At 48.1% G+C, this 17,495-nt stretch overlaps 1 protein-coding gene across 1 annotated transcript in view; it reads right to left on the bottom strand.

The window, feature by feature from the left end:
• The window catches only part of TBCE (tubulin folding cofactor E), a 59,504-nt gene that overhangs the window by 3,365 nt on the left and 38,644 nt on the right, over window positions 1-17,495 (bottom strand). The window contains exons 4-15 of the mRNA XM_090263450.1: window positions 14,947-15,132; window positions 11,390-11,478; window positions 8,637-8,736; window positions 7,444-7,540; window positions 6,274-6,350; window positions 5,372-5,467; window positions 4,792-4,856; window positions 4,635-4,699; window positions 4,166-4,315; window positions 3,362-3,515; window positions 2,036-2,104; window positions 1,455-1,514 (exon numbers count right to left, since the gene is read on the bottom strand). Of these exons, the coding sequence (XP_090119576.1) occupies window positions 1,455-1,514; window positions 2,036-2,104; window positions 3,362-3,515; window positions 4,166-4,315; window positions 4,635-4,699; window positions 4,792-4,856; window positions 5,372-5,467; window positions 6,274-6,350; window positions 7,444-7,540; window positions 8,637-8,736; window positions 11,390-11,478; window positions 14,947-15,132 (1,208 nt within the window). The remainder of the gene's footprint in view (window positions 1-1,454; window positions 1,515-2,035; window positions 2,105-3,361; window positions 3,516-4,165; window positions 4,316-4,634; window positions 4,700-4,791; window positions 4,857-5,371; window positions 5,468-6,273; window positions 6,351-7,443; window positions 7,541-8,636; window positions 8,737-11,389; window positions 11,479-14,946; window positions 15,133-17,495) is intronic.

Here is a 17,495-nt window from a genome sequence, read left to right as displayed (position 1 = left end):
CCACAGTCCCGCTGCCCCCATCACAGCCCCTGACTGAGGGCGCTTAGTGCCAATCCAGGGGAAGCCCTGCACAGGAGCGCTTAGCGCAGATCTAATGATGACATGCTTGAACAACTCCCACAAATCGGTTTCATGTATCTGAAAAGGAAAAACGCAGACATCCAAAGCCAATTACGTTAACAGGAAGTTCTGGTCATCTTTGTCTGTCTCCATGAGTGCCTTTACTGATGGTATTTTTTTGAAATCCTCACCTGAAGATACTTTTTCATTGCTTAGAGAGAGTGAAATAGAGAGAGAGAAACATCTATGTGAGAGAGGAACATCAATTGGTTGCCTCCTGTAGGCACCCTGACCGGGAATCAAACCTGCAGCCTGAGCCACACTGGCCAGAGCCCTTTACTGACAAGTATTTAAGTTTGAAGACTGAAGAGTGGAAAGGGAACCAGGAGTTTTAATCCACCCTTATAGAACAGTCCCAGAATTACATACCACAGAACAGACGTTGGACTGCAGGTGAATAGCCGTGGAGCAGCACTGGCGACTGACACTAAATGGTGGTTAGCAACCAAAACGTCCTTGGAGCACCACCAAAGCCTTCCGTAAGCAGTACCAGGGTAAGCTTATTTGTAAAGACTAATTTAGAAGTCAGGGTGAGTTTGCTGCCCTGATGGGCAAACAAAACTATTTTACTAGTCACTTAGGGCGACACATACTTCATTTCTTCTTCAATTCCTCTCTGCTCTACATTTAACCTGGAAACAAGTTCAATCTTGAGAGTTCACATTATACCCAGAGTGTAATTTTTCTTTTGAGTGAAAGTTTAAGGTAAGTTACATTGATTCTAATTTGTTGACACAAAAGAATTTTCCAAATAAAATTTGCTCAGTTCCAGTAGCACAAACAGTTAAAAGTTCTGAAGTGGTTTTTTCAAAGAAAACTGTTTCAGGGTGTCCTTTAAAAAACATCTAAGACCTGTTTCTGCAGGGACTCCTGACTGGTAAGGAGCAGAATATACAAAAGTCACAAATGTCCAAGTAATTCACACTTCGGTTTACTAGGACATCACTTCTGTTTTATGAGGCTGGTAAGACAGACTTCCCATCCAGGGTAACAATCTTCTAGCCAAGAAAACCCCCATAGCAGCAATCTGAGCACTAAACAGCAGCCGCGTGGGGAAGTCCTCCCAAGGCTCCATGTCCAAGTTTTGCCTTTGGCTAAACATGTAATCACACGCAGGGGCTTCGTTTCAACAAAGGGGTTTCTGGGTAAGCCGATAAAGTCATGGAGGACTTGAGCCTTCGGGGGAGTGATACTAGCATGACTGATTCCATTTTAGAACCTAAAAGACCAGGGACAACTGATAGGCCCCACAGGCCACGCTTACAGATAGAAGGGGGCTGCTGCAGATCCAGCCGACTCAGAAGTGTAAGGGGAGAGAGACTCATTCTTCTTACCTGGTAGTTGTTTCTCTAGGACTTTCTGATCAAGATGGTCAGGATATTTTATCTTCAGTGCTTGAAGGAAAAAGGGAGAAAGACTAACTGAGACCTGCTGTAATAAGGATCTAAATCGCCCACACACACATTCATAGGACTGCCAAATGATAGAGCTGTTCAGTACCACCTGGTTCAAACCCTAATGCAGGAATTGGTCTTACTATTGTTAAAAATTCCTTCCATTACTCCTTCACTGAATTACTAACAACCAAACAGATGACTGCCGTTCTGTTGCTTTCCTTTCCCCCCCTAGTACTTCCTCAATTTCACTTGGTTCTCAAATGTAAGAAAAGTCACAAACTTCTAAATCACAATTCAGTTCTCTGCTCAAATGCTTCCCACACTTAAATGAGTTGAAAACATCAGAGTTGCTAAAATGTTCAATATAAGAATTTACGTTTGAGAATTTATCATTTCTTTAAAAATCAAGAAACCCATTTAGGTACTTAAGAGAAACAGTTCCTATTAGGTTGTCCCTATCTGTCTCAGCTCCTAAGGATGCGAATACAAATAAGTTGCCTTAAATTTGGGGTTCTTACCTAGTAGCTGGTTTTTGAGCAAACATGGTGGTTGTGTTTTGAGTTCCCCATCTTCAGGTGCACCATATTCTATTTAAGAAATAAAACATGGTGAATGATAAACCAAAGGCCACTGTACAGGAAAAGTGTGTAGGTATCACCATAAGACCAACCTAGCGGCAGCTGTATGCTAACCGGGGCCCGCCCCCTTTCACACGCCACTTGGTTATTGTCAGGAGGGACAGAGGGCGACGCTCCATCGCCTGTGTTATTAGTCACTGGTCTGCAGAGACAGGCTGTCTGACTCAAACTAGCATAGCAAGCCGAGGCTGTGCTGCCAAACACATAGACCCTCAGTCCAAGTGTCACCGCTGCCAGCATTTCCCTTTCCTTCTGCTCTGGAGACAGGACCCTGGCAGCCTACTGTGTGGGACACAACTCTCAGGACTCCTTCACCCAGCTTCAGCCCGGCCTTGCAATGCCAGGGTGGGCCCTCTGCACCACCCCTCAACCAGCCCCACCCTCCACCCCCCAAAGCAGCCTCAGTATAATGCAGGGATGTGGGGACGGCAGTGCTCTAATGCTCTAGCTGCTGGGCCAACTGGTGGCAGAGTCTCTACAAAGGCCCCCAAGTATCTGAGCTTCTGCCAGGAACATTCTCAGCAGGGAAGCACTGATCCGCAGCTACAGGGCTGCTTATTCTCCCCTCCCCGCCCTTCCTCCCCTGAGCAATGTCGGATTCACCCAGCAGAAATTGGGGGGCTAATGGTGCAGCTTGAAGGGCAGCTTTTCTTCCTCAAAGATAATGTTCCAGCCTGAAGCGTTTATGCAGTGAGCTCACATTAGCAAATACATAAAAGAAAATCACACAGAAGTGGAATCTGGAATAATAATGAAGCAAAGCTGAAAGGCCATGGGGACAGGGTCCTGAGGACCTGGCTAGGGAGTGAGGGCATACAAGGGCCAGAACCTCAGGCAAACTCATCTGAACTTGCAGGGATGTTTGGGTTGCCTGGGGAACAGGAAAAAAGGCCAGTGCTTGGGTTCCAACCTCACGGGCTCCTAACTGAAAATGCCCTCAGTTAGCCAGGCCCATAAACCAGCCCACCTGCCCTCCTGGGGCAGGGGTGGTGCAAAGTGCTGGTCAAGAGCTGCCCTCCTCCCCACTCCCCAGGTTCCTTCTGCTGGTGCTTCTCTAAAGACAGTTTACTATCTGCTCCCAGCTTGTTGCAGTGGCCCCAAGAAAGCATCCAGCACCCACTTGGGTTCAACAGAATAGAAAGCCCCCCCCCCAGGGGGGGTGCCAGCCAAGGCCCTGCTGACACCCAGGCAGGCGCAGGGACGCACTTAGGCAGAGTGCCTGGTATCGGGGATGGGCTGCTAGGAACTCCTCGTCCGGCCTGTTTCTGTCTGGGTCCTGATGCCCGCCCGCCTTTTTCCACTCGTTTCCAAAGGCCTTCCTGTACTCCAGCTCAGCTCCACGCCTGTCCTCGGGAAGAACCTGCGTTGACGGGAAATACAAACAAGTCTGCTGAGGCGTTTTTCTTATGAGTGTGTTCTGTCCCCTGTTCTTCCCCCTGCCCACCTGCAGAGGTAATCAAACTGAGAGGGACAAGATGATAACTCTTATTTTTACCCTTTTTAACACTGACAGGATATAGGATTTTGTTCAAAAAAAGAATTTCAGTTTTCTCCTTTTATTCATGAGCGTATTGGCCCACGTGCTGGTCTCTGGACTAAGCCAGGTGCCGGAGGTCACCCATGTGCAGTCAGCCCGCCTGGGGAGCCAAGCGAGGGAGCACATTCCCAGCTAGCAGGGCACTACCTGCTGTTTCTGAGCAGAGTGGCTGGGGGAGTAAACAGGCTCGTGGTCTGTCTCCTTTCTGCCCACACCGCCCCCAAGAGCAAGGCGGGCAGCACCCGTGTTCCTCTCCTTCCTGAGCGCTGCAGAGCCGGCCGGTGCAGCAGGCCTTGACTGCACTGACCAGTCTTGTTCCACGGCCACTAAAACCCACAGGAGGCTACCCGGTCACCACTGAGAGGGGTGCCACACCTGATACCCTCTACCACATTCAAGTATGCTGTCCATTTGCATTGTGGGTCATTTGTCCTCTGGTCTAGAAAGCACCTGGTCTTGGCGCTGGCACGCACCTGGCACTTGTTCAGGGTCTGCAGCTGACCAATCTTGGCAATGATGAACTGGCAGGCGGCCTGCGCTCTGCTTCCCTCAGTCAGGGGGTTTCTTCGGCAGGACAGAGAGCGCAGACTCTGTAACTTATCCAGCTCGTTGATAGATGACCACTGAAACCCAACAACAGAAAAGAAACGTGTTTCAGGCTCATTCTTCAGAGTGTTTAACTGGCAACAGAAAAGCAAAGTCGCTAGTCCAGTCTGAGGGCGAGGGATCCGTCACACTGAGCACTCCAGCTGGGCTGAGGCTGTGAGTCTGCTTACATGGGAGTTAAAGCAGATTTCTTTCTTAATATGTTTGGATTTCACCTGAGGAAGCATTCCTCTTCCAGAACATGTAAAATATTTTTCACAGAAGGAACCTACAAACTCCAGCACGAGTGTGGAGAGCAGTGGCCACGCAGCGCGCATGCTCTGGACAAGCTCTTACGTGCGATATCTGATTGTCGTTGATGACAAGGCTGTGCAAGGAGGGGAACATGGCCGTCTTGCACCCTGGAAAAAGGAGAATTCAGTTAATGGTAGAAGTGAGAGAAACAGTTAAAAGTACGGCATACAGGGGCGGGGAATGTAATAATCTTACACACCAATCCCAGCATCCGGGAAATGTAGAGAAGAAATCCCAGTGTTAGAAAGAATTAGTTGTTCTAATCTGAAATTACAAATGTTCAATTTGATTGCACAGAACAATACCAAATGCTGTGGGCTATCAGCCAGGCTACATTTGCAAATTTTTTGCTACACATTAAGGTTTTCATCTCAGGTGAAATGCTTAGAAACGATGAAGTCCAATTTAGGGCACGCAGTTATGTTCTCATGGCTCCACAGGGACCTGAGCTGGGTGTCGACTGCTGTGCTCGGTGCTGAGGGGGGTTTCAGAGGGGAAAGAGGCATGACCTACTTTCCAAAGTTCAATGAATGAAGACTTTAGCACCAGGGCCAAATTATTCATTCTTCAGGTATCTGGTATAGGTGTAGACTACTACTTGTGATTCACAAGTAAACTCCCTAAATGAGTTCTGATAAAAATTTCCCAAAGAAAAGGACTCCCTATGGGAATTCCATTGTCATTACTGTATTTCCATTGCAAAAGTATATATGGCATATGACCCATTCACTAAAAATTTACTGTGCACTAATGTAATAGGCATTTTAGGAGCAACTTACCTGGGCAGATATGCTATTAGAAAGAGCTGATTTTCATCAATCAGCTGATTATGGGAAAGGTCTAATAACTTGAGCACCTGCAGAACGTCAGCTGGCCTATATGGAAAATAAAATTTTTTCAACATGAATTTAATCTCTTAATTGTTTTCAAACATACAGCTTTAAAATACCTGTGTTGCTGTTAAGGAGAGGTTGGGGGCCAGAGGAACGTGAACATGACTATGAAAGGACGATGGGAGGGACCCTTGTGTGGGTGGGAACCCCCTGCATCTCGGGGGCCCAGTGTCAGCGCCCTGCTGGGAACGCTGTGCCACGGCTTTGGAAGACGGTACCAGGGGGGCAGCTGGGCAACAGGAATAACGCACATGACTGTAAAATTATCTCAGAAGGTTTCATTTTAAAAAACCTGCCTTTGCCTGTATAATAAATGAAATTATTCTGTACAGTAAAATCTTGTTAATTTGAATCCTTCAGTTGAGAATCTGTTGTAAATTTGCACTCATTTATTTTACATAGTAATTTAATGGTATCAATAAAAGAGGAAGACAACATATTTAATTCACTGAAGGTGCATCGACCTGAAAGAGAGGGTGCTAATTACAAACGCATCACTTAATCCTTATAGCAAATCCTACAGAATTTCCATTTAGACAAGAGAAATATACTTATATAAAACATAAAATTCATGTCTTCAAAAATATTTAACTCTGGGCTTTCATTCCAATGGGTTTTTCCTCAATTAGTAGTGAAGTTTTAGTTGACATTCTAATTTGTGAATGCAATGGATAAACATTTTTCGAATTCTTATTTGCAAGTCTTTCTAAAAATTCACAGATAGAACGGCGACTCTTCACTTGGAGTGAGTCAGCGGTGACAGGGGCAGTTACGTAAGCCCTTGTTACCTGTCTGAAATGCAAAGGTTGTTCGACTCCAGGTAGAGCTCCTCCAGGACCGGCCACCCCGCAGCACACCAGAGCACCTGGGAGGGAAGCGCAGTTCAGGGGAAGCGGCCTTTGCTGGTGGTCTTTCCTGTGTGTTTATTTCTAAGCTGCACGGGAATCCAGTTTCGTCACTATTGTAGAAATAAAGGAAGACTACACCGCGACCAGATGAAAATGTCAGGGCCGCATTTTAATGGCATGGAGCACGTCTTTGGCACTGAACCAACGCGTCATGTAGGGCTCTCGGAAACAGACGGGGCACCTGCGGGGCGGACCGCAGAGGCTCGCTCGGCATTCGTGTCGCCTGTCTAGCTCCCTTCGCCAAAGGACGGAAATGGATGTTGAACACCTTCAATTCCCGATGCCAATTTGAGTTTGTAAAGAATACACTAATCAGTCAAAATTCGTCAATAACTTTCTGGTTTTCTCACTTGAACATCACTGCCCTCTCCCCCACCTGCATTTCCCTGGGCCCTTCCTGCTCTGATGCTGCATGTCACCCTGGACAGGAGGTAGGGACAGGAGGGTGCCCAGGAAAGGAGAAGTGTGGCTGCGGCCGCAGTCCAAGGCGGTGCGTGCCTGGTGGCATTTCACAGACGAACAGCTCGCTGCGCCTGTGTGACAGTGGCCTGTTCCCGGTGTGTGGAGGCAGCTAAGCCCTGACAGAACACAGCATCACTGGGACAAGTGCTGGTGGGCCCAGGACCCGGGGCCTTCCCAGCTGCACGCGGTGAGCAATGGATTCTAGAGCCGAACGTGAAGTGAGGAGAGACTGTGAGGACCCCTTCTCTGCCCTGAGAACACTTGTGGGAAACTCAAGTGGCTAAAGGCTCTATCAGCACCTGTCGCAGCCACTTTAAAAGCTCAGCACATTTACTGCACAGCCCTGTGGAGCCGCTGCTCACAAAGATGCCACAACGGGCCTGAACGGGCCGAGAGAACACGGATCCTTAGATACAACCTTCTACTTAACCACCATGGTTCTACAAAGCAGTTTATAGAATCCTATTCTTTGGATAACAGGATGGTTAAAATGAGGCCACAATTATGCTTCGATTCTCTATTTAAACCATTAAACCAGCAATTTAAAATTTCTTATCACTGGGTAATAAACCACAGAAATATGATTACCTCAGCCCACGTTATTCCTGTTCCGCTGAGGACTAACACCTTCAGGGCAGGAAATGTGCCGGTTGGTGAGCCGGGGGGAAATCTCAGCTTATTGTCCCTGGGTAGAAAAAGAAGTTACAACTTGCTCCCTGCTGCGCGATGGAAACAGTCGTGGAAGGCAACAAGGTAGGGTTTAAAAAGAGCCGTTTGGTTTGTTTCAACCTTAAAATTGCATCAAAAACAAAGCCCAAGAATACCTAATTTTTAATGTTTACACTACACACCCCTTGGGTCCCTGACATGCAGAGATGTTTCGCAGGGTCAGGGCAGCCGGGAGCGGCCACGGGTCCCTGAAACGCTCGGGCACTCTCATGGCAGCGCCCAGCTCCCCAAGGCGCACTCTGGGTGCTGCGAACCTAATGCCCACCCTCAGCCTCACCAACAGGCTGGGCGGGGGCTGGAATTTTGCGGCTTTAAACGGTCTGCCCTTCTGCTCTCAGGTCCTTCGAGTTCTCAGGATCCTAACCCCAGACAGTACTGGGTCTGGGCTGTCATTCTGAAGGGACCCGCGTTAACAGACATTCACACGTTAGCCCATGGTTTCAGGTGAGAAAACACCAGGGGTCAAATCCCACACTTCGCTGGGTTTGAGAGCAGGACTCAGGCCTGCCCAGCTGAGCCAGGCCCCGGGCCCATGAAGACGGAGCGCTGGCTCGGGTATGAAAGGGGAAGCCTGGCTGAGCTCTTGGAAAGTTAGGTTCTGAGATTAAAACTAATCAAATATTGGAGAAGGCCTGGAAAACTGCATTAGTAAAATACATAGATTAATGAAAAACCTTTATCAAAACTGAATTAAACTATTCCAATGAAATGCCTCATTCCTGCAGCAATTAAATTTCAGAAGCTTCAGAAGGAACCAGTACTCCCCAGTGACCCAACAGGTGTCTCTCACCGTCAAGCCCACCAGAAATGTGATCTGTCTACTCAATATATCACCTCCCCCTGCCCCCACCCAATCCAAAGTACAACACATTCCCAATTAATGAGTCACCTCATGTTTGAAAACTATAATCATCAAAAAGTATGAAAGAAGGTGAAGAAAAATTTAGATAAATTCAACCAAGGATCGCTCCCACCTCTTTTCCTCCGGGCTGCCGGGAGGGAGCGAGGAGAGATGCGCATCAGATCAGTAACAGGTAACCCAGAGCTCCTACCTGAGGTTAAGGACTTCCAGGTGTCTGAGCTGTTCAGCAATATCTACGACTTCGTCCCATGCCGACAGCAGGTTGGCTGACAAATCTACTTCTCTAACATCTCAAAGCACACGTTAAGAAACAGCAACACAGAAAGATTAATGAAAGACATAGCAGCAGCTGCCTCGAACTCTGGAGCACATGGTCTCGGTCACTTTGTGCCTTCTATTCTGCACGCACTACTTTTACCTTTTTAATCACCCAGCTGTTCACTAACACCTGCCATATTGTGAACTAGAGACAAGCATCTCCAATCAAAGGACTGAGCACCCAGTGTCATCGCTACCCCATTCCTGCATTATGCAGCCAAGAAAAGACTGGTGACAATACTTGTGATTGATGAGCACTAAGGGGTCCCCTGGCCCTGCCCCTGGCGCTGTCGGCAGCAGCAGCCACACACCAAGCCCACGCCCCTTCTCCAGTGGCTCCCTGTTATCCTCTGCACCACAGGAACCCCCTGGTCATTGGGAGAGACAGGGTTAGCTTGGACAAATGTCCAAAAGTGCTAAGAACGATCCTGGCATTCCGAGGGCATCATGCAGACTGGATGCAGTGGCCATGACACATACTGTCCCTGGTGCAGAACTCAGAATCGTAAACCAGGAGGACAGAAAAAGACCCCTGGGCCGAATGTTAGAGGGGAGGGTGGCAGTGCCTTCAAGAAGGGACACAGCTTAGCAAAACCCCGGGCAGAGAAATGAGACGCTTGGAGCAGGACTGGACCAGCTGAAGGAGACTCGCACACTTCCCAGCTGTTCCTCAAGTAACTACTGGGGGCCTGGGGCCCAGCAGTAAACACAGCTCTCAGCGGGAAGACATCTGAGCTGCCAGGCAGACGCGGGCTCAGAGCAACGAGCAGGGTGTGCAGGAGAGGCGGTGTGGTGACTTGCAGACGGGGGCCAGGGAAGACCACCTTCTCCATTAAGGTGGCATTTGAGCAGGGAGCTAATGGAAATGAAGGCATGCCAACTTGAGTATCGGGCAGAGGGAATGACACAGGCAGAGGCCCTGAAGTTACAACCGCTGGCCTATCACAGGGACAGGGAGCACCGTGTGCCCAGGCAGAGGGACCGGGGCGGGAGCTGAGCTCACACAGGTGGCAGGGGCCACGTGGAGCACAAGCAGCCTGCAGACAGCTCAGGAGTCTGCGGTCTCTGCCTGAAATGGGAGGTGTGGGGCTTGGAGCCAGTGCTGTGGTCAGACCCTGCCTTTCAAAGGTCGCCGTGTTCACATAATGAGCGACAGACCACAGGGAGGGAAGACACTGCAGGAAGGGGGCTGGGGGTCCCCTGGACCAGACCAGGGCCCTCCAGAGGAAGAGAAATGCCCGGCCTAGGATCCCATCAGGAAAGCAGAGCTGACTGGGGTTGGCTGGTGGCTGCGGATGCGAGCGGACCCGGGCCACGGCCACTGCTGCTTGCTGAGCAGGTGGGAAACTGAGATGCTGGGTATCAAATACACAGCTGGGAAGCCACGTCTGGGCTGGACACAGGCAGGAGTGGGGTAACCCTGCGCGGTGGGCGCTCCCCTGCTCTGCACGGGAGATGGGGCGACAGGGAGGCCGGCGATGGAACTGCAACAGGTGCCGTGGCTGACCGGGCCCGGGTGTCCTACTCGGTGCCATGTGAGTCTCCTTCTTCACAGAAGAAAACGGGCACAGAGAGCGAATAACCGCAGCCTCATGCAAGTGAACAAGTGCCAAGTTAAGCCAAGGCAACCTCAACCCCGGCCCCCTTTTCTCAGACCCACAGCGCCACAGGGAGTCCTTAAGCAGATCAAACATGCAGAGAGGAGGTTTTCAGCAACACCGTGGCAGCCACCCCGGGACTGGCTGGAAAGGGGGCTACTCCGGCAGGAACCGACTGGGAAGGTCAGCAAGGAGACCAGGAAGAAGGGAGGGAAGGCAGGGGAGACACAGGGAAGGGGGGTAGGCCTAGCCACAAAGCGAAGCTGTGCCTGCTGGCCGCCCGCCCACCCACTGCACCGCAGCCCAGGGCTGGGAGGGCATCATGTTTTTAAAGGGACCCCGTGGGTGGTCACTTAAGTACCTACATGATTCCCCCGAGTTTGCCTGCTGGCCACAGGCTTGAAGCGTTTATTCTCTGGCTCCATAAGGGAAAGCTTACCTCCTATATTTTAGTTGTCGGTATAAAGCAATATATGGGGGAAGCACTTAGAAGAGAAGGTAGAGAAAAGAGATGACAAACTTTAGAAAAGTCTGTTTTGAGGTATTTTCACAATACTGACTCAGCTGCGTGGAATGGGGCCCTCTCACTGAAGGGAAGAGTTTCCGTCCTCACTCACTACGAGGCTGCCAGGCTGGGGAGGTGGCCCCAGGACACTGTCTAGGACTCAGGACTCGCTCCCTCCCGGCCCTCTGCTGCCCCGGCCCATACAGGATGCTGTGTTCACAGGGTCGCACCTGGGTGCTCTGTCTGAGCTGAGGGCCGGAGGGCGGTGCGGGCGATGGGCAGAGGCAGGTGCCAGCCCCGGCGGCCCCCTTTCAGGGGCCCCATCCAGAAACCCCCTCACACCTCAGTGACCAGGGGATGGCACTGCCTCACCCGACAGCGGCGGGTAAGTAATTTATCTGGGCGGTGGCTGCTGTTCGGAAGGAGGCCGGGGACAGTGGATGTGGGTAGCTGACCAGCGGTGTCTGCACAAGTGTCAAACCTCAGTCAGAGTCCAGCCGTGACTTGTCACTGAAAGGATACTAGGGCACACTTTGGCAATGGCTTCTTTGTCACCGGCACAACTTACTGCACAGTCCCGCAAAGAAATTCCTTGCAATGTGCTCAGCTGGCTGCATGAAAAACACATAGGTCACATGTTACAATAATGTGTGTGCTTTAAAAAATCAAAAAGCATTTCAGATATGTAACAAGGGACCAAGAATAGCAAACACTAGCAACCACCACCCCACTTAAGAAATAAAGCATTACTAAAAAAAGAAAGGGAAACGGAGCATTACAAATGCTACGAAGACAACTGGGGTCCTCTGTTCCTTCCCATGGTGCGCCCCACAGCTGACCAGGGTGCTGCCTTTGGTGTTTAATCTTACGCATTTCTTAATAGTTTCACTATCTAGTTCCATATCCCTAAACAATGAAGACTATTTTTGTGCATCATGAAACTTGATACAAATGGAGTCCTACTGCAAACGACTTCTCCACCAACAGCGTGCTGCTCAGCAGTGGCTCAGCTGTGGCAGCGCATGCACCCTGGAACGCTCACTCCCACGTCCTGTGGCTTTTTCCTGTCTGGACAGACCACAGCTACTGCAGTTACTCCTCTGCTGGCACTGAGATGATTCTCAGCAGCACACACTTCTCACACATGTGGAAGGCTTTCCAGGGACCCAGCCTGGAGCGTGTGGGGCTTCCTGGATACCCTCAGAAGCCACTGCTCAGTGCAGAGTCTGTGTTTCCTATTTATTACAGGAGCTCATGCATTCCAGTGCCTGACAGTGTCTGGAACAGAACTGAGACAGACCGCCTGGGTCCCAGTCCCATCCCACCCCCTCCTCTGGCGCCAGGCAAGTGAGCATCTCTCTGCCTCAGGATCCACATCTTTCCAATGCTGTGAGGTGACCATGGTCACAGCAGCATCACTCCCAACAGCCAGAGGGCGGAAGCAGCCCAAGAGTCCCTCGGTGGAGGAGCATTACTATTCAGCCATAAAAAGGAGGGAAATGCTGCCACCAGCTCCAGGGAAGTCAGCCAGCCACCAAAGGACAAAACCTGTGTGACTCCTCTTATCTCAGGTCCCTAGAGGAGTCAGACTCCTGGAGACAGAGAGGAGAGAGGGTGCCAGGGGCTGAGGGGAGGGGTGGGAAGGGAGTGTCCAGTGGGCGTGGAGCTTCCGCTTTGCCAGGTGCAAAGGCTGTGGAGATGCGTGGTGGTGACGGCCGCCCTCAGCGGGGATGTACTGATGCCGCTGAAATGGGCCCTTGACTAGTTAAGGTGGGAAAGTTTGTGTTATGCACACTTTACAGTTTTTTGAAATGCTATGATAATTTAGTAAGTTAGTATTTGTGAAACTCTTAGAATACTGTCTGACATACAGTAAGTTATTTTATAAGTATTGATAAAAATAAACAGGAGACTGACCACCTTTGGGGATATACTAAGCTAATGGGCAGGGTCTGAGCTATCACATCATCAGAAACCGGGGAAAAGGCCGCAGCAGCGAGGTCCTAGGGCAGCAGTTCCCACACCTTCCCAGTTTACGGGGCTCTTGTTGTTTCAGTCATTTTTCACAGTGGCCTTAGGCCAGAACAACCACCTAACCATTCAGCTTAGTAAGTTCTTAAGGCCAAACAATTTAATAACTATTTATGCCCTTTCCACTTTGCGTCTGTCGGCACCGACCACACAGCTTCCCAGCCAACAAGTCAGACCGGCCGGGTCAACTCCCTTCCTGCTGCGGGGCCAGCTCCACGGGCTGAGGACCGCCTCAGACAAGAAGTCTGCTCTGCCTCCGACAGATGTCACTGTTTCCCTCTAAAATCAATACAGTATGTCCTGTGGTGCCCCAGGAAGTTTGCTGCAGTGCCAGGAACACTGGGGACAAACCTAGGGACCCCAGTCTCAACACAGACAGCACCCGAGAGCCCAAACCATCTCCACGAGAAGCCACACACACTGGTTTCTATTGGTTTTGATTCCTTCACTCCAAGTCTGTCTTAGAGCTCCAGACCCAAAGCTGGCCCGCTGACTGCTGTCAGGAGACAGCACGTGGCTCTGAGGTTTCCCTCCCTCCCTGCTGACGGCAGGCACTCTTCCTGGCACCACCTCGTTTGTTACTCCCAGCAGCTCTAACAGCTTGGGCATCATTTTATAAACGAGGAGGAGGCGGCTTAGGACAGCGGCTCCAACTGGTGTCAGCTGGAAAGTGGCGCCGCTGACAGTGAGCCCAGCCCGACACCAACGTTGGGCCCTTCCAAGAATTAACAAGCTAATTATGAATGCAGCGATACTCAAGCAGTCGTGTCATTCACGAGGAAAACTCACGAGTGATGCAGTCGTTCATAAACTAGGGAAGGAAGATGTGTTTGCAATGTGTTAATATTCACAGAGGCTATGGTCTTCTTTGAAAGAGATTAACCAATAAGAAAAAAAAAGTGCCTCTTTTGGGGTAAAAGATACTTAAATACTGTATCTTAAATGGAAAAAATTAAGCAATGAGCCATTCATGAAAGTTATCTCTTGATGGTGGCATTAGTTATGACTTTCTTTTCTTCAATCTCCTAAATTCTCAACAATGTATATTCCTTTGTAGTTAATTAACAAATAAGTTGTTGCTTTTTTAGGAATCATGATTTATTAAGTTTTTTATAATGCTGGTCATCTTTGCTAAAAAGCAGAGCTATCAAGAATGAATGTATTCTTCCATGTTGTCCCTAAGTACACTTTAAAGTCTGCGTTATTTTAAATCTTAATAACAGTAACAGAAACAGCCAAAAGACAAGAAAAGAACTTTACTCTGAACAAAACCACAGTTTAAGTCTTACTTTCTTTAGAGACAAAGACTGTTGGCCTGCGCCAAGGGGCTGCAAAACCACCTTCCACAGTGGCCACCAGGGGTCACTTCTGGGACACTTCATCTACATCAGGTCAAACCACAGCACGGATCATCGCTAGCCCTGTGTAATCTAGAAGGTTCTCTGGCGGCTGAGTTTTGTGTGAACAACAGCTTTTACTCTCCCTGACACAGAGCGAGCAGGGGGCCTCTACAGAGAATCAGTGCGCAGATTTCACAGAACAGAGGCAGTGTGGACTCAGCAGTTTTAAAAGGCATTCTTTCACGCCCTTTGAACAGCTACGTTATAATTTGGGGTGCTTAAAAGCAAGAGCCCAGGGAGTTCTGACTCAGTAGGCCTGGGGTGGGACTCAGGTGACAAGGGTGTGCAGCTACAAGGCACAGGTAGCCATGTACACTTCTGTCTCCATTTTAGACATCAACCAACCAGAAATGTCACCACAAAATAGAAAAGGAGCAGTGTCAACCTTAGTTACTTAGTAATTAGTCAATACAAGATAGTATGGTATAAATATCAATATTAATAATGGGCAAATCAATCTTTTAATTCCAGTCTAGAGAAGTCCAACAGCGCGGAGCTGAAGTACGGATTTTAACTTCCCTGAGCACTCGGTCCTCAGATTCCCGCGATCTCAGCTTGCTGGGAGCGCAGAAAGCACTGCAGGCGAATGCGCCCTGGAGCTCTGCAGGGACTGGGCGAGCCCACTCTTCTGCCACCAACTCCACTTACCTTTGCTGTTTTATAATAGAGTCAAAGCCAACAGTCTCCACAGGTCTATTAGCAATTTTAATAATTTGATCTTTTCCATCCTCCTCTGGCCCATCTTCTGACACATAGCGGTTCTTAACTGCAGTAAGGAAGTCTACTCCAAAACTGGCTTTCTTTGGATGAATAAAGGATCCTCCTTTTGGGTGGCTGGGAGGAGAAAAAGGGACACTGTCAATACCCATGGAGACATTTACATAAGATGACACATGCAAAAATCCCTTAGAAACTATCACTCTGTCATAAATGTAAAGATCTGCATTTATAAATTTATTTACCAATATATTAGCAAATAAAAGCAATTATATAATATTAAAAAGAAAAAAATATCATCCACTGAGAATGACCATAAATGCAGTGCTCTGAAGAATTTCAAAACTTTCTGTGTGCTTAAAAATCAAAATCAGCATAGAAGATAAAATAATATACTAAAAAAGTGTATAATCAATATGATTGATCACAAAGGATTGTGAGCTTATGCAAGCATGTAAAAATCCAAATAGATTAAGCAGACAATTCACATAAGAGTAAAACTGAGAATTAAATCACAGGGGCAAGTTTTACCTTGCTAATGGTTAAGAAATGCAAATCCAAATAATGAAACTATTTTCAACAAAACACAAAAAATCAAGAAAAATCCTAACAGCTTAAAGACTGCAAGACTGTGTTCGTTTTGATTATATCATCACACTCCTGGGAATTTGTCAGCAAGCAATAATTTAAAAATAAAAACAAAATTGCACTTACAAAGGCTCTGTATAATAGCATTTATTTGTACTTGAGGAACTCTGGAAACTATTAAAATGCCCAGCTAAATAGAAAATATTAAGTGAACCAGACAGATAGAGTAAAAATGCTAACTAATACTGAATAAAATTACAAGATACTGCGATTTCTAAAAGTTGAACCAAACTGTACAGAGAAATCATATATACAGATGAATATAGACTGGAAAAGGATACAAAGAAATGAACACCTTTGTGGGTAAAAGGATTACGTACAAACTCTTTTAAGTGAGAGCTTGAACAGAGTACATTTTAAGAGCTTAAATGTAGGGATAAAAAACAGCGCAGGTGATAACAATTCCACAGAAATACAGGATATTTTACCGCAATTTATATTCAGGTTTTATAGCAATTTTTAATAATAATCCCTAGCAGGATTTAATAGAAATAGTAATTATATTGCCGTATGTAATGACGACTGTGTCAGACTTCCCACGAAATTCAAAATAAGTCTTGAGACCCATTAAATTTCAGCACTCAGCAACACATCACGGCAATTATAGTTTCTTTTCAGAGCCTCTAAGTATGCCCCATAAAAGAGGTACATGTTAATGTTATCATGTGATCATTTTAGAGAATAAGGGATGAAATACACAAATTGCCAAAATTATATTAGAAGCACTCTTTCAGCTTCTAACTGTCCTAGAAGTCAACATAATTATGACAAAACTGACATTAATGACAAACTGCCAATATGATCACATACACATTTTTTGCAGGTCCACAGAGATGGCGAGACTGTGAAGGAGCATCTCCCCTCAGTGCCTGCACCTGGACGAGGGTGGCCAGAAGGGCTGTGGCCTCTCCTCCCAGCAGGGGATTTAGACTTCTTAGGGGCTGACAGGCTTCCAAGAGAGTGAAAACAGAAACCACTCAGCCTCTTCAAGCCAGTGGTCAGAGCCAGTCCCAGGCCACCAGGACTCAGGAAGGGAAAGAGCCTCCACCTCTCAGTGGGAGAAGCCACAGGCTTGAATGAGAACAGGATGGCAGCCACCTTTGGTGACAGTTCAGCATGCTTACCTCTCCCAGAAAGAAAACCTGCCACATTAAGCAAGGCTGGATATGTCCACGTAACCATCTAGGCAGAGTAGTTTCACCCACAAACCTGACACTGCTGCGTGTGGGCTCCAAGGACAGGGTGTGGGCTCCAAGGACAGAGTGTGGCCCAGCAAGGTGCATAAAGAGCAAGAGCTTAGCATCGCTGCCGCAGAACCTGATGTCTGGACTCGTGTAGACTAGATCTAGGTGGTAGAGACAACCAAGCCCTACGTGCTTCCAAAGACAGATTAAGACATGTTGAGGGGCAAAACAAAAATTATTTTTTAAAAAGGTTAAAGGTTATTTCTTAACTTGTGAGTAAAAACTTCAAGAAATATACCAAGAGAAGCCCTGCGTCTTACAACGTAACAAGACCGACAGCTCTACCTAAGACTCAGAGGCAAACACACACAGGAGACTTCCGGCCAAGATGGAGGCCTAGACTTGACACGCTCCGCCTCCCTCCACAACTAAGAAGGAATACAACTACCACAAAACCAGAAATAACCAGAAGTTCCAGAAAATAAATGGAAGTCCAATGTATGAAGTTATAGAGAAGTGCTCATCCAGATGGGTAGAAGGGGCGAAACTGGGGCGGAGAGGTCAAGCTGTGCTGGCGGTGGCAGCTGCAGTGACAGCAGCGGGACAGTGGTAAGCACAGACACCAGTATTTAAGGGAAAGCGAGAAGA

Source organism: Furipterus horrens, unplaced genomic scaffold, assembly GCF_987537825.1.
Source record: "Furipterus horrens unplaced genomic scaffold, mFurHor1.1.pri manual_scaffold_15, whole genome shotgun sequence".
In the NCBI taxonomy this organism is placed as follows: Eukaryota; Metazoa; Chordata; class Mammalia; order Chiroptera; family Furipteridae; genus Furipterus; species Furipterus horrens.
This window is presented reverse-complemented; position numbering and strand designations above follow the sequence as displayed.